Here is a 16739-nt window from a genome sequence, read left to right as displayed (position 1 = left end):
AATCACACTTGTGTGAACTGAGCGGTGCAACTATACATTTATTGGTATAGTTACTGCTCTGTACTGTATTGTAGTGTACTGTGCTCTATGCTGTACTTTGATTATTTTTGGAGAAATGACAGAGTTACCGTGTGGGGGTCCCCGGAACATCCAGACCCCCAGGAACGCGCCCAGGGGACCGGGACGGTTCTGGCAAGCCTTCCCGGTTGAGAAATGACAAGAAAAGAAAAGACAGACACGTACACATAGAGACAGACACGTACACAGAGAGACAGACACGTACACATAGAGACAGACACGTACACATAGAGACAGACACGTACACAGAGAGACAGACACGTACACAGAGAGACAGACACGTACACAGAGAGACAGACACGTACACAGAGAGACAGACACGTACACAGAGAGACAGACACGTACACATAGAGACAGACACGTACACAGAGAGACAGACACGTACACAGAGAGACAGACACGTACACAGAGAGACAGACACGTACACATAGAGACAGACACGTACACAGAAAGACAGACACGTACACAGAGAGACAGACACGTACACATAGAGACAGACACGTACACATAGAGACAGACACGTACACAGAGAGACAGACACGTACACATAGAGACAGACACGTACACAGAAAGACAGACACGTACACAGAGAGACAGACACGTACACATAGAGACAGACACGTACACATAGAGACAGACACGTACACAGAGAGACAGACACGTACACATAGAGACAGACACGTACACAGAGAGACAGACACGTACACATAGAGACAGACACGTACACAGAGAGACAGACACGTACACAGAGAGACAGACAAGTACACAGAGAGACAGACACGTACACAGAGAGACAGACACGTACACATAGAGACAGACACGTACACATAGAGACAGACACGTACACAGAGAGACAGACACATACACATAGAGACAGACACGTACACAGAGAGACAGACACGTACACATAGAGACAAACACGTACACAGAGAGACAGACACGTACACATAGAGACAGACACGTACACAGAGAGACAGACACGTACACAGAGAGACAGACACGTACACAGAGAGACAGACACGTACACATAGAGACAGACACGTACACATAGAGACAGACACGTACACAGAGAGACAGACACGTACACAGAGAGACAGACACGTACACATAGAGACAGACACGTACACAGAGAGACAGACACGTACACATAGAGACAGACACGTACACAGAGAGACAGACACGTACACAGAGAGACAGACACGTACACAGAGAGACAGCCACGTACACAGAGAGACAGACCCGTACACAGAGAGACAGACACGTACACAGAGAGACAGACACGTACACAGAGAGACAGACACGTACACAGAGAGACAGACACGTACACAGAGAGACAGACACGTACACATAGAGACAGACACGTACACAGAGAGACAGACACGTACACATAGAGACAGACACGTACACATAGAGACAGACACGTACACAGAGAGACAGACACGTACACAGAGAGACAGACACGTACACATAGAGACAGACACGTACACAGAGAGACAGACACGTACACAGAGAGACAGACACGTACACAGAGAGACAGACACGTACACAGAGAGACAGACACGTACACATAGAGACAGACACGTACACATAGAGACAGACACGTACACATAGAGACAGACACGTACACAGAGAGACAGACACGTACACAGAGAGACAGACACGTACACATAGAGACAGACACGTACACAGAGAGACAGACCCGTACACAGAGAGACAGACACGTACACAGAGAGACAGACACGTACACATAGAGACAGACACGTACACATAGAGACAAACACGTACACATAGAGACAGACACGTACACAGAGAGACAGACACGTACACATACAGCTGCGTAATGGAGAGGAGGCACCGCTCATAAAAACTACAGATCTGAGATTACAACGCGTCGAGTCGCACCACGTTGACAACTTGTACTGCAATATAGAAATACTCTGTTACAAGTACAAGTCTGGAATACAAAATGTACTTGGTATCAATATGTACTTAAAGTACCAAACGTAGAAAGTACTCTTTATGCAGAATGTCCCATTTCAAGTTTTCAACTGTATAAAAATCTTTTGACAGAAACAATGGGCCTCATTCACTAATATGCACCGTGATGCGACGCATTGTGAGCTTGTAGATCTGCTATTTTCAAATGGCCAAAATGTATATGGGCAATGTGGGAAATGTATGTTTTGTAATAATAATCCAAATAACTAGTAACTAAATGTAATGGAGTAAAAGTACAATATTTGGAATCTTAGATGTAGTGGAGTATAGAAATAAAAGTGTTGGATATTGGAAATACTCAAGTAAAGTACTGTAGCGTTTACGGTCCCTCAAGCTGTCTCACTAACTTAGAAAATAAAGGGAGGAAACAGGATTGACGTTTTAACCAGAGAACTGGGTTTATTGCCCTTTTAATACAGGCTATAACTGGGTTGGGAGGTTTTAATACAGGCTAAAACTGGGTTGGGAGGTTTTAATACAGGCTAAAATTGGGTTGGGGGGTTTTAATACAGGCTAAAACTGGGTTGGGAGGTTTTAATACAGGCTAAAACTGGCTAGGGAGGTTTTAATACAGGCTAAAACTGGGTTGGGAGGTTTTAATAAGGCTAAAACTGGGTTGGGAGGTTTTAATACAGGCTAAAACTGGGTTGGGAGGTTTTAATACAGGCTAAAACTGGGTTGGGAGGTTTTAATACAGGCTAAAACTGGGTTGGGAGGTTTTAATACAGGCTAAAACTGGGTTGGGAGGTTTTAATACAGGCTAAAACTGGGTTGGGAGGGTGCTGAAAATAACAAAGAGTCTCTCTGGCCCAATCCCAATCCGCTCCCTTGCTGACTCAATGAGCCCTCACTGACTTAGCTGCGCGTCCATGTGAAGTACACAAGGGCTTGATGGATGTCCCATTTGAAATCGGTAAGTCAGTGAGGCTGCAAGGGCTCCAAATTGTTGTGAAAGGAATGGGACAGCACTTTGAAGATGAGTCCGCCATTCATGACACTTTGCATCACTTTATAAAAACTGTCCTTATTCACAGCCAGTGCCTACATGCTTGGCCTATTCATACATGTCTATCATGTCTATTTTATTATTTAAGCTGATCGTTTTATTATTAGTTTCATAAATACACTTTCCTGTGTGATAGGGGTTGTAATATTCATATATAATAATATTCATTATAAATTGCATTTCCATATTATTTTACTTTGCTCATTAGTCATTTCTCATCATGTTTCCCTTATTATTATTGTTATTATATATATATATATATCCTATTCTTCCATTCCGTTTCCCTTTGAGAACAGTGAGAAAGCACTATTGTTTGTTGACATTCTAACCGCGATACATAACTAATTTGCATACTTAAATGATTGACGTTCGGACGATCCCCCTCATTCCCCTAGTAACGCTATGAACTGTGGGTAATTTCTTTGTCAAAGTCAGCCAAAGTCAGCATCGATGCTGACTTTGGCAAAGGGTGCATAAAGGGGCGGGGCTGAGCCCTCACTGACTTAACGATTTCAAATGGGACATCCCTCAAGCCCTCACAGACTTCACATGAACGCGCACCTAAGTCAGTGAGGGCTCATTGAGTCAGCAAGGGAGCAGATTGGGATTGGGCCATAGGCTGACTTTGGCAAAGACATTACCCACAGTTCATAGCGTTACCAGGGGAATGAGGGGGATCCTCTGAACGTCAATCATTTAAGTATGCAAATAAGTTATGTATCGCGGTTAGAATGTCAACAAACAATAGTGCTTTCTCACTGTTCTCAAAAGGAGACGGAATGGAAGGATAGGATATATTTAATAACAATAATAATAAGGGAAACATGATAGAAATGACCATTGAGCAAAGTAAAATAATGTGGAAATGCAATTTATAATGCATATTATGAATATTATTATCTATGGATATTACAACCCCTATCACACAGGAAAGTGTTTTTATAAAACTAATAAATAATAAATACTAAAATAGACATGATAGACATGGCAATCAATTGGCTGAGGCAGAGGCTGGAAATTGCACAGGTGAGGGTACTTGGCCTCATTGGGCCCACTGGCAGAGCCTGACCAGAGCCTTTTGTGGTGGTTTTGGAGAACCGTGGGTCCGACCGTCTCGATACCGGGCACTGCACTCCCTGCGGGGGTGTGGAACGTGTGTGTCGAATTTGAGTTACGTGCATTACAACCGTACACACACACACGCACACACGCACACACGCACGCACACAGAGATGTGGCGCATTTATAGTAGGATTAGACCTGAGGACGATTCTACAAATGCCTTCTAAATTTAAACAGTTTTCTGAAAACCCCATATTTTAATGTCAGTCGTTCTCAAACATTTTTACATCAAGGACACCCAAAAATGTATGTAATTGGCCGCCGACCCCATCTGAAAATATGTTGTTCCAGGGACCCCTCAGAAGCAAAGATATGAGTTAAAAACATTTGCTCTGAAAGAATATATATATATATTCAAAGATTAGCGCCACATTATCACGTTTTTTATAAAATAGCAGATCTACAAGCTCGTAGCGCGGCACTGAGCCGAACTTTTAGATCTGCTATTTTTCAATAGCTAAAGTATAACATAATGCTTAAAACACCAAAAGGGGTTCCCGCCCTGAGTGGGTTAAAGCACTTGCTGTGAATAAGGACAGTTTGTTTTATAAAGTGATGCAAATTGTCATGAATGGCACATCTTCAAAGTGCTGTCCCATTTCCTTCACAACAATTTGGAGCCCTTGCAGCCTCTCACCCTCAAGCACTTACAGCTGACGTCATTAAAGTCAATGAGGGTTCAGGGCTCAGGGCTTGAGGGAGGCGATTGGGATTGGGCCTCTGTCTGTCTCTGTCTATGCTAGTCTCTCTTTGCCTACTGTCAGTGTGTCACTTCCTTTATAATTATAAAATAACAAAAGCCAAATTCCAATACCGCAACTTTCACACTCGCTCACTCCCCTCGCGTCCTCCACTCGCTCCTTAGCTCCGCCCCCAGCGAGGAGGAGAGGATTCGATGCGAGTGGATTTGCCTCTAGAATCGGAATGTCATTTCAAAGCGACGGCACATTCCGCGATCACTTATGACGTCACTTGACGTGTATCAATTCAATTCAATTCAAAGGGCTTTATTGGCATGGAAAACATACGTTTACATTGCCAAAGCAAAAGTGGTGGAACAATACAGTGTCACACAGCTGGATCACTGGAACTCCGAATCCAGTACAGTCTACAGAATAGACAATTCATCATTTTGTGCTTATAAATCAACCCCCCCCCCCCCACCCCCTCCTCCGACAGTCCCTCCTCCGACGGTCTTTGCATATAACGGACACTATAACAGGAATTAAGTAGTCTTTCTGACTTACATATTCAGTTGAGTCCACATAAATAGGCTAAATACATTTTTGTCACCGTCATTCATAGCAGTCTGCGCATTCAGGCATGCACAGAGAGAAAAAAACTATAGCTTTTGAGTCGCGCACAATATAGCCTATATTTATATACCTACTTTCATTATGCTTATATCACACAATGCAATAAAGCCAGTGGCTTTCACATATGTAGGCTATAGATAGGCTACTTTATCATTCAGAAGCTCTATTAATTCAGTGCTGGTGGATGGGGGTGGGGGTGGGGGTGGGGGGGGTGCATAGTATCGGGTTTCAAGCAGTGTGCCACATGTGGAGGAGGCGGACTTATGTCACTGGAGAAAGAAAAAAACATGTACACGTGATGCGGAAATCCGGCGCGAGGAGACAACATACCCCACCGAGCCTGCACCTGATGTACACTCGCTCTATGCGCTCTCGGAGAGCCCACTCGGCTCCTCCACTCGACTCCACTCGCCTCCTCGATGGAGCACATTAACAATTGGAACGTTAACCATTTCCGGGGCAAGCTGGAATGACCCCGAGTGACCGAGTGGGAGTGAGCGAGTGGCCGAGATTTTGGGTATTGGAATTTGGCTAAAGAGTCTCTCTGTCTGTCTCTGTCTAGGCTAGTCTCTCTCTGCCCACTGTCAGTGTGTCACTTCCTTTATAATTATAAAATAACAAAGAGTCTCTCTGTCTGTCTCTGTCTAGGCTAGTCTCTCTCTGCCCACTGTCATTGTGTCACTTCCTTTTTCTTCGGGCTCTCCTCTTCACCAACCACCTTCGCCCATTGCTTTAACCCCCTCTAGCCTGACCTATCACTGCATACATGAACTAGGCACCTCCTCCCCCCATGAACCCCCTGGGGGTCCCCAGATGGTTGTAGGGGTCCCCAGATGATTGTGGGGGTCCCCAGATGGTTGTGGGGGGTCCCCAGATGATTGTGGGGGGTCCCCAGATGATTGTGGAGGTCCACAGATGGTTGTGGGGGGTCCCCAGATGATTGTGGAGGTCCCCAGATGATTGTGGGGGGTCCCAAGATGATTGTGGGGGTCCCCAGATGGTTGTGGGGGGTCCCCAGATGATTGTGGGGGGTCCCCAGATGATTGTGGAGGTCCCCAGATGGTTGTGGGGGTCCCCAGATGATTGTGGGGGTCCCCAGATGGTTGTGGGGGGTCCCCAGATGATTGTGGAGGTCCCCAGATGGTTGTGGGGATCCCCAGATGGTTGTGGGGATCCCCAGATGGTTGTGGCCAAATTGGCCAAAAATGTCAAATAAGGTGTAAGAAAGTGGAAAATATTGTGAAAATAGCAGATCTACAAGCTCACAATGCCTCAAACTAAATGTAACGCCTACAATTCCATGTGCTTGTCAGTGTGGGGGGTCCCCACTTCATTTATTATAATTTTGGGGGGTCCCCACTTCATTTATTATAATTTTGGGGGGTCCCCACTTCATTTATTATAATTTTGGGGGGTCCCCACTTCATGTATTATAATTTTGGGGGGTCACCACTTCATTTATTATAATTTTGGGGTCCCCCCAGTTAAAATATGATTATTTTGGGGGGTCCCCAGCAGTGTTGTTTTTGGCAGCAAATTTAGATTTTAGTTTTAGTCATAGTCTCTTGAATAGTTGCATTTAGTTTTAGTCACATTTTAGTCACCTGGAATGTCTTAGTGTTAGTATAGTTTTAGTCGACTAATATCATAGGATATTAAATCTACAGTTGATTTAGTCGACTAAAATGTATTTTGGCGGGCCTTGATGCCGTCGTAATGACTGTTTTTACACTTGCTAAAACTAGCAGATCTACAAGCTCACAAGCTTGTGAGCTTGTAGATCTGCTATTTTCAGCATGCAACCAAGTGTAAAATTACTTCTACTGGATCTCTTGTCCACTAGTCCCTTCCTAACATTTTAGTCTAGTTTTTATTTGTTGATCAAATTGTCAGTATATTTAGTCTTAGTTTTAGTCATCATAGCTTAGTTTTCATTTTGTTTCCATTTAGTTTTCATCAGTGGAAAAAGGCAGTCGACAAACATTTTTTGTCATAGTTTTAGTCGATGAAAACAACACTGGTCCCCATGCAGTTCAAATGATTATTTTGGGGGGTCTCCAGTTCAAATAAAATCACACTGTGTGGAGACTTTTAGACATTCTGCCCCCTGGTGGTTGGACTCTAACCCTTCACCCAACTGTGTGTGTGTGTGTGTGTGTGTGTGTGTGTGTGTGTGTGTGTGTGTGTGTGTGTGTGTGTGTGTGTGTGTGTGTGTCCGCGCTTGTGTGTGTGTGTGTGTGTGTGTCCGCGCTTGTGTGTGTGTGTGTCCACACGTGCGCGTGTGTGTGTCCGCGCATGTCTGTGTGTGTGTGTGTCCGCGCATGTGTGTGTGTGTGTGTGTCCGCGCATGTGTGTGTTTGTCCGCGCATGTGTGTGTGTGACCGCGCATGTGTGTGTGTGACTGCGCGTGCGTGTGACAGCGCGTGTGTGTGACAGCGCGTGTGTGTGACTGCGCGTGTGTATGTGTATGTGACTGCGCACTTGTGTGTGTGTGTGTGACTGCGCACATGTGTGTGTGTAACTGCGCGCGGGTGTGTGTGACCGAGTGTGACTGCGTGCGTGTGTGTGTGTGAATGCGCGTGTGACCACGCACGCGTGTGACCACGCGCGCGTGTGTGTGACTGTGCGTGTGTATGTGTGTATGTGACTGCGCACTTGTGTGTGTGTGTGACTGCGCACATGTGTGTGTGTAACTGCGCGCGGGTGTGTGTGACCGAGTGTGACTGCGTGCGTGTGTGTGTGTGAATGCGCGTGTGACCACGCACGCGTGTGACCACGCGCGCGCGTGTGTCCGCGCATGTATGTGTGTGTGTGTGTGTGTCCGCGCATGTGTGTGTGTGTGTGTCCGCGCTTGTGTGTGTGACCGCGCATGTGTGTGTGACCGTGCATGTATGTGTGTGTGTGTGTGTGTCCGCGCATGTGTGTGTCCGCAATTGTGTGTGTGTGTCCACGCGCGCACGCGTGTGTGTGTGTCCGCGCTTGTGTGTGTGTGTGTCCACGCGTGCGCGTGTGTGTGTGTCCGTGTGTGTGTGTGTGACTGCGCGTGTGTGTGACCGCGCGTGTGTGTGTGTGTGACCACGCGCGTGTGTGTGTGACCGTGCGTGTATGTGTGTGTGTGACCGCGACTGTGTGTGTGACCGCGTGTGAGTGTGACCTTGACCGTGCGTGTATGTGTGTGTGTGACTGTGAGTGTGTGTGTGACCGCGCATGTGTGTGTGACCGCGACTGTGTGCGCGTGTGTGTGACCGCGCATGTGTGTGTGTGTGTGTGTGTGTGACCGTGCATGTGTGTGTGACCGTGCATGTGTGTGTGACCGTGCATGTGTGTGTGTGTGTGACTGTGCGCGTGTGTGTGTGACTGCGCGCGTGTGTGTGTGTGTAACTGCACGCGTGTGTGTTTTGTGACCGCGCATGTGTGTGTGTGTGTGTGACCGTGCAAGTGTGTGTGACTGCGCATGTGTGACCGCGCGTGTGTGTGTGTGTGACCGCGTGCGTGTGTGACCGCGTGCGTGTGTGACCGCGCGTGTGTGTGACCGCGCGCGCGTGTGTGTGTGTGACCGCGCATGTGTGTGTGACCGTGCATGTGTGTATGTGTGTGACTGTGCGTGTGTGTGTGTGTGACTGCGCACGGGTGTGTGTGTGTGTCACCGTGCGCGTGTATGTGTGCGACCGTGCGTGTGTGTGTGTGTGTGCGACCGTGCATGTGTGTGTGCGCATGGGTGCGACCGTGCATGTGCATTTGTGCGTGTGTGTCAGTCAGTGAATGATGTATTTAATGTTCCTTGTGTTGTTTTCTCATCAGATTTCCAGCGTCTCACACTGGACACCAACACAGCACACAGATACCTCTCTCTGTCTGAGGACAACAGGAAGGTCACACAGAGGTCAGGGGGTCAGGATCCTCCTAATCACCCTGACAGGTTTAGTTTCTGGGAACAGGTTCTGAGTACACAGAGTGTGACTGGACGCTGTTCCTGGGAGGTAGAGTGCAGTGGAGGGGTTTATATAGGAGTGGCTGACGGAACAATCAGCAGGAAAGGAAGTGGTGGTGACTGTGGGCTTGGATCCAATGACAAGTCCTGGAGTCTGTACTGTGATGGTCTTAATGGTACCAGTTACTATGTCAGACACAACGGACAGAATACTGTCCTCCCTGTCAGAGTCTCTAAAGGCTCCAACAGAGTATCAGTGTATGTGGACCGTCCCGCTGGGACTCTGTCCTTCTACACAGTGTGCTCTGACTCACTGAGACACCTGTACACCTTCCAGACCACGCCCACTCAATCTCTCTATGCCGGGTTCATGTTTTGGAACTCCTCCTCCTCCTCCTCAGTGTGTCTGTGTGAGCAGAGATAGAGGCTCTATGTGAGGGTGACATCATCAGGTCGCCATGGTTACTCAACATGTTTGAGTGATTGCAGGTTTTCATGGTTACCACCGTCGCCACGGGGTACTTTGACACTATAGCCGAGTCTGACATCATGGACTCCATATTTGGGCATGAGTGACTCATGACATCACGGTGACATCATCGTGATGATGTAATAAGCATCACTAGTGACATCACACATTACAGCTCCTGGACGTTGTCATGTCAACTCCCCCCATGTATTTGACCTTTGACCCAATGCATTGTGAGCTTGTAGATCTGATATGTTCAAATAGCAAAGTAATATATGGTTAATATTTGATCATTTAGCTTCTAGGACCCCCTGGAACCCCCTCAAGGACCCCCGGGGGACCCTGGACCACACTTTGAGAACCAGTTAGTGTTGATTTCGCCGACTACCTTTTTTCACTGAGGAAGACTAAATAACAAAATAAAAACTAAGCTATGATGACTAAAACTAAGACTAAATATACTGACAATTTCATCAACAAATAAAAACTAGACTAAAATGTTAAGGTGGAGAAGACATCCAGTAGAACTAAAAGACAAGTCATGTTATGCTTGGTTGCTGAAAATAGCAGATCTACAAGCCCACAACGCGTCGCATTGCGACACGTTGTGGGCTTGTAGATCTTCTATTTTCAGAGCCCACAACGCGTCGCATTGCGGCACGTTGTGAGCTTGTAGATATGCTATTTTCAGCATGTAAACTCAGCCATTACGACGCCACCAAGGCCCACCAAAATACATTTTAGTCAACTAAATTGACTGTAGATTTTGTCAACTAACATCTTATATTTAGTCGACTAAAACTAGACTAACACTAAAACTTTTCAGATGACTAAAATATGACTAAAACTAAATGAAGCTTCATTCCAAAGACTATGACTAAAATAAAATCTACATTTGCTGTAAAAACAATTGGGCGGGAACCCCTTTTGGTGTTAGATTATGTTATGCTTTAGCTATTGAAAAATAGCAGATCTACAAGCTCATAGTGCGCCAACGAGTGGCGCGCTACGAGCTTGTAGGTCTGCTATTTTTGAGAACGACTGACATAGAAACATAGCTTTCTCAGAAAACTGTCAGGATGTAGAAGACATTTTTAGAATCGGATCTCAGGTCAAAATGGGTTAAACACGTTAACCTATCACACACACACACACACACACACACACACACACACACACACACACACACACACACACACACACACACACACACACACACACACACACACACACACACACACACACACACACACACACACACACACACACACACACACACGTTCAAATGGGGGTCCCTGGTACAAATATGTTCAAATGGGGGTCCCTGGTACAAATATGTTCAAATGGGGGTCCCTGGTACAAATATGTTCAAATGGGGGTCCGTGGTCAAATCCATATTAATGTCAAACTCTATGGTATAAATGAGTCATCACCACAGGGAGCTTTAGATCTTACATTAGACTAGATGTCTGCATGGGTTGGTAGACGGAGAGAGTCTTTGACCTTTGACCTGGTATATGGGAGAGTCTTTGACCTGGTAGACGGGGAGAGTCTTTGACTTTCTGAAGCATCCTCTGAGTAACTGCTGTTGCTCAGTGTGGAGGCTGCAGCAGAGCTCAGTGTGGAGGCTGCAGCAGAGCTCAGTGTGGAGGCTGCAGCAGAGCTCAGTGTGGAGGCTGCAGTAGAGCTCAGTGTGGAGGCTGCAGCAGAGCTCAGTGTGGAGGCTGCAGCAGAGCTCAGTGTGGAGGCTGCAGCAGAGCTCAGTGTGGAGGCTGCAGCAGAGCTCAGTGTGGAGGCTGCAGCAGAGCTCAGTGTGGAGGCTGCAGCAGAGTTCAGTGTGGAGGCTGCAGCAGAGTTAGTGTGGAGGCTGCAGCAGAGCTCAGTGTGGAGGCTGCAGCAGAGCTCAGTGTGGAGGCTGCAGCAGAGCTCAGTGTGGAGGCTGCAGCAGAGTGGGTTGTTTCTGGACTTCACCTTCGCTGTCGTTCCCTTTTAGTTGTTCTTTGAAGGACAGGGTTCTGTCGAGGGTCACAACGAGGTGGGTTGGATTAGAGGCAGCTTTAGCTTGAGTCCACTCAGATGGATGTTCAGTTCTCTGGCAGCTTTAGCATTGTGGAGATGGAATACGCTGGAAACTTTTTTTGTTGGGCGGTTTTAGGCGCCAGGTTTTGCACAACTGGTCCAGTTTTGTAAAGGTCTTCAGAGAGCACATGTTCCAGTCGGTCAAGGTCTGGTGGTTTGGAATGCCAGACAGATGTAATCTGCATAGATACATTTGCAGGAGTTGGTGGATGGTAGGTTGTTTTGTGTAGAGGTTGAACAGGGTTGGAGCTCTAGAACTCAGCCCTGCGGGACTCCATTTCTCTGTGTTTTCCGTGTGCCTGTGTTCTGACCTAGGTGAACTCTGAACCTCCGGTTGGTCGGCAGAGTTTGAATTATTGCCGTTGTACAAGCAGGGAGCGTCCTTTGTGAGTTTCACTGTGAGGTCTTTGTGAGTTTCACTGTGAGGTCTTTGTGAGTTTCACTGTGAGGTCTTTGTGAGTTTCACTGTGAGGTCTTTGTGAGTTTCACTGTGAGGTCTTTGTGAGTTTCACTGTGAGGTCTTTGTGAGTTTCACTGTGAGGTCTTTGTGAGTTTCCCTGTGAGGTGTTTGTGAGTTTCACTGTGAGGTGTTTGTGAGTTCCACTGTGAGGTCTTTGTGAGTTTCACTGTGAGGTCTTTGTAAGTTTCACTGTGAGGTCTTTGTGAGTTCCACTGTGAGGTCTTTGTGAGTTTCACTGTGAGGTCTTTGTGAGTTTCACTGTGAGGTCTTTGTAAGTTTCACTGTGAGGTCTTTGTGAGTTCCACTGTGAGGTCTTTGTGAGTTTCACTGTGAGGTCTTTGTGAGTTTCACTGTGAGGTCTTTGTGAGTTTCACTGTGAGGTCTTTGTGAGTTTCACTGTGAGGTGTTTGTGCCAGACGGTATCAAAGGCAGCTGTGAGGTGGAGGAACACAGTCCCTGTCTTCAGTCATCTACCATGCAGACATCTACACCCCCCCACTGCTCCACTTCCATCTAGACCAACCCTCCACCAGCTGACTTCACCGTCCAATCAGCTTGGACAAAGGAATGGGAGTCCAAGGAGGTCCCAAACAAACAGTAATCGTTTTCCTCTAATGACTGTAACTGATTTATGAGGCAGTAATACCAGATGTCCTCAGCCACTTTCATTAGTGTTCAATCTTTTTATAATATTTGTATATTTGTATATTTGATATTTCTATATATTGGGCAAATGTATTGACATTGTTAATAGATACTGATAGCTTTTATCTATCCAGTCTGTAATCACACCTTGGGTGTGACTGTGAGGTGATGATTAGTGATGGTGTGCACCTGCACAACATCACCACTCCTTCAAAAGAGACTTGACTCCCACAACTCCTCACACTGAAGAAGGCTGTTAGCCCAAACGTTTGTCCCGATGAAATAGAGAAATAAACCTGCTTGAATTTGTTTCTTGGTGTGTGCGACCTCTCTACTTTTTATGATGTTGATTTAAGCCGGTAACGCACCATAAGTCAGAGCGCGGTACAAGAAAGTTGACTAAAACAAATGCTTGCAATGATTTCAATGTGTTTGTAAAGGTGTCTAGTAACAAACAAACATGTACAACAAATGTTTGCAATGATTTCAGAATCATGAGAAATGGTTGACTAAAGGCCTGGTCAATGAGGAGGAGGGCCATTTACATGTAAAATGGCCTCGTTATGTTTATTTTCGTTTTGTTTATTTTCGTTTTGTTTTCTTTTTTTGTTCGAATAATGTACAAATATGTATGAACATAGTTGTATTCAATGTACTTTGTGAAATGTGTCATATAATCCCATATGGGATGGGCAAAAGTGGCATGACACGAAAATAAATATTTCATTCATTCATTCATTCATTCATACATTCATTCATTCATTTGATATTCTCATTCTTCACATGTTATTGTATGATCATGTGTAGAAGTCATAATTGTTTAATAAATTGATTGTTGATAGGGATGCACGATTAATCGGTAGCATAAATCGGAATCGGCCATAAAAATGCCATATTGGTATCGGAACAGTCTCAAAATAATACAGATTATTTAATCGGTTTTAAATGAAAAATGTAAAAAATCATCAATGAGTTCAATATAAATGAAAAGTGTCTAGTACCTCTAGTCTAGAACAAAAGCCACATCAAATATGATGTAAAATCTTAAGTAAAAAGTAAACTTTACATTTTTCTACATTTAATTTTGTGTACTTGTGTACTATCTCATTCAGTCATTCAGTTGTGAAAACAGACAGTTGGAAAAGAGTATCTAGGCTATTTATTGATTGCTTTAATACTTTATTAACAGGCTTTGGGCCAAGCACCTATAGGGCCTATAGGCTTGTTTCCATTGTGGTCCTCTGTATGATATCGGAATCAGTCACAATCGGTATCGGCAGATATGACTCTGCAAATAATCGGATATCGGTCATAATTTCATAATCGTACACCGCTATTTGTTGACAGTCTGTCGTCGTTCCTGTGTATTAATATTCATAGTGTGACAACATGTCCACAATAAGAACTACGTTGGATCCAATCGGAACACACGTTATTATTTCATGTATAAACAAACAATGTCATTTACAGCTAAACATTTCTCTCAAGAATGTTTCTGAAAACATTTGAAGCGAGAAACAGACACTGAACGCACTGACCGGATATTGATTCTATTTCTCCAACACTTCCCGTTGATTTCTGAGGCGCGTTGCACTGGACTCACCTGGCATAAACTAATGGAATTATTTCATTACTGTAAGCAATGAAATCCACCTTCATTTAGTTTTTACTCATGGGTCAATTCCCATTAATTACCCTAACATCTAACATCAGTTATTATGGTGGGACTTGGAGAGACAAATATTTTCTGAGGTGGTACTTCAGTATAAAAAGGTTGGGAACCAATGGCCTAATGGACTACTTTCATTACCGTAAGCAATGAAATACTTTGTTTCATTTGTACTTTTGGATCATTCTGGTAATTTATTGTATACGTAAATAGCCATATATTGGGTCGCCAACTGAATAAGGAATAAGGAATCGTCCCTTGTTTGGAAACAACAATAAGACACACTTTGTTATTTGTAAACTAAAAGACATGTCCGTTATTTAACTGATAGGAGACACACTTTGTTCCACTTCCTTATTTGTAAACTAAAAGACATGTCCATTATTGAACTGATAGGAGACACACTTGGTTCCTTATTTGTAAACTAAAAGTCCATTATTGAACCAATTGATGGAATCAATCAATGACACATCCTTCAAAATCAGTTCAAACAGCTCATATATATAAACATAGAATACAGCTTGTTAAAATACATTCATATACATATAAACATATAGTAGAATACAGTTTGTTAAATTAATTCATATACATACTATAATACAGATTGTTATTTATCCTCTTAAACCCTCTAGACTTACTAAACTGGACCTGAGTTGTCGCTGTACTTGGACCACTTATTTTCTGTCTACACCAAATCTTGCCAAACATAGTCGTCCTACAGCTTGTAGATCTGCTATTTTTGGCTGAAGGCTCCCCCCAGAATAGAGGGTATGTGAATGACATCATCATCATACCCAGAAGTTATGCGGGAACGTCACCTACTGAGTGGCTTGTAGATCTGCTATTTTCATTTCCTTCTTTCTTCTCAAACGTTATCTTGCGTTCGTTTAGCCTAAGGGGCGATTCATACTCCTATTTTAAAGCCGAATAAAACTCGGTTCGGCTCTGTAGAGCCTACAATGTGACGTCATTTGAGGTTCGGGGGGGCGGGTACCGTCCTAAAGTCGGCTCTTCGGTGCTACTGAAAATGTCTGATGAGCCGAAATCATTTCGGCACTACAGCGCCGAAACAGCGGTAAAATAGGAGTATGAATCGGCCCTTAGCTTCTTAAACTTCCTACATTTATGTATTGTAATGCATGAAATTATGTTTTTGGAATATGTTGGAACTTGGAATACATGTAGGCTAATTCTTTTCTCGCTTTAAAAAAAGAAAAAAACCTTATTATAATATAACCTTACAGGTCTGTAACTCTGAGTGTAACACAATACACATGGAACCAAATGGACCCTTACACAAAACTGTAACTGAACTATGACCTTCTGGAATTAAACCATTACAAATAATCAATGGATTCTATTGGTCCTTAAAGTCCTCAAAGTTATTTCAACAGCTTCACTGAGTGTCTGTAATCTGAATCCATGTGGAACTGTTTGAAGAGCGGATGACATGTTTTAAATCTGTGTTTAGAACATTTAAATACAAACAATTCATTAATTGCCAATCACACTGATAACAGTAATCACTGCCTTAAATAAAATAAAAGCCATCTAATTATTCACCAGCAAAACACAGACTGTGCACACAGAATGACCACAGTTAATATAAAAGAAGAGTACCGGTACCTCAAATTGCCATTGCTGTACTTTAATATAGAGCCTTTATGGAATGTATTATATTGGGTAAAATTATATACCTAAAATGATATACCTGGGATTAGAGGTAGTGGCAAACTTTGTGTTTATGGTGTGACAAATGTTGTGTCTGCCTCTCTCAACCGTGGATGTTTATTATTTTAATGTCATGTCCGATGTTTGTCCAGCAGAGGGCGACAGACTCACACATTTGGTGTCACATATTCCTCGACCCCATTCAGACAAGGAGCAATCTGAGAACCCATCGTCAAAGAATAAAGGAAAAACAGCTCCCTCTTTTCCTGTGAATGTGACGTTAGTCAACAGTCTG

The 16739-nt window shown here is 44.4% G+C and overlaps 2 protein-coding genes across 2 annotated transcripts in view; both read left to right on the top strand.

Moving 5' to 3' along the window:
• Window positions 1-12325, top strand: part of LOC306938672 (protein NLRC3-like) — a gene marked incomplete at both ends in the record, with an annotated part of 34638 nt that extends 22313 nt beyond the window's left edge. Inside the window, one exon of the mRNA XM_079522939.1 lies at window positions 12315-12325. Within this exon, the coding sequence (XP_079379065.1) occupies window positions 12315-12325 (11 nt within the window). The remainder of the gene's footprint in view (window positions 1-12314) is intronic.
• LOC306938122 (protein NLRC3-like) overlaps window positions 1-16739 on the top strand; it is a 359664-nt gene that overhangs the window by 138830 nt on the left and 204095 nt on the right. The gene's annotated exons all lie outside the window — the stretch shown is intronic.

Source organism: Electrona antarctica (assembly GCF_951216825.1).
Source record: "Electrona antarctica genome assembly, chromosome: 15".
Taxonomy (NCBI): Eukaryota; Metazoa; Chordata; class Actinopteri; order Myctophiformes; family Myctophidae; genus Electrona; species Electrona antarctica.
This window is presented reverse-complemented; position numbering and strand designations above follow the sequence as displayed.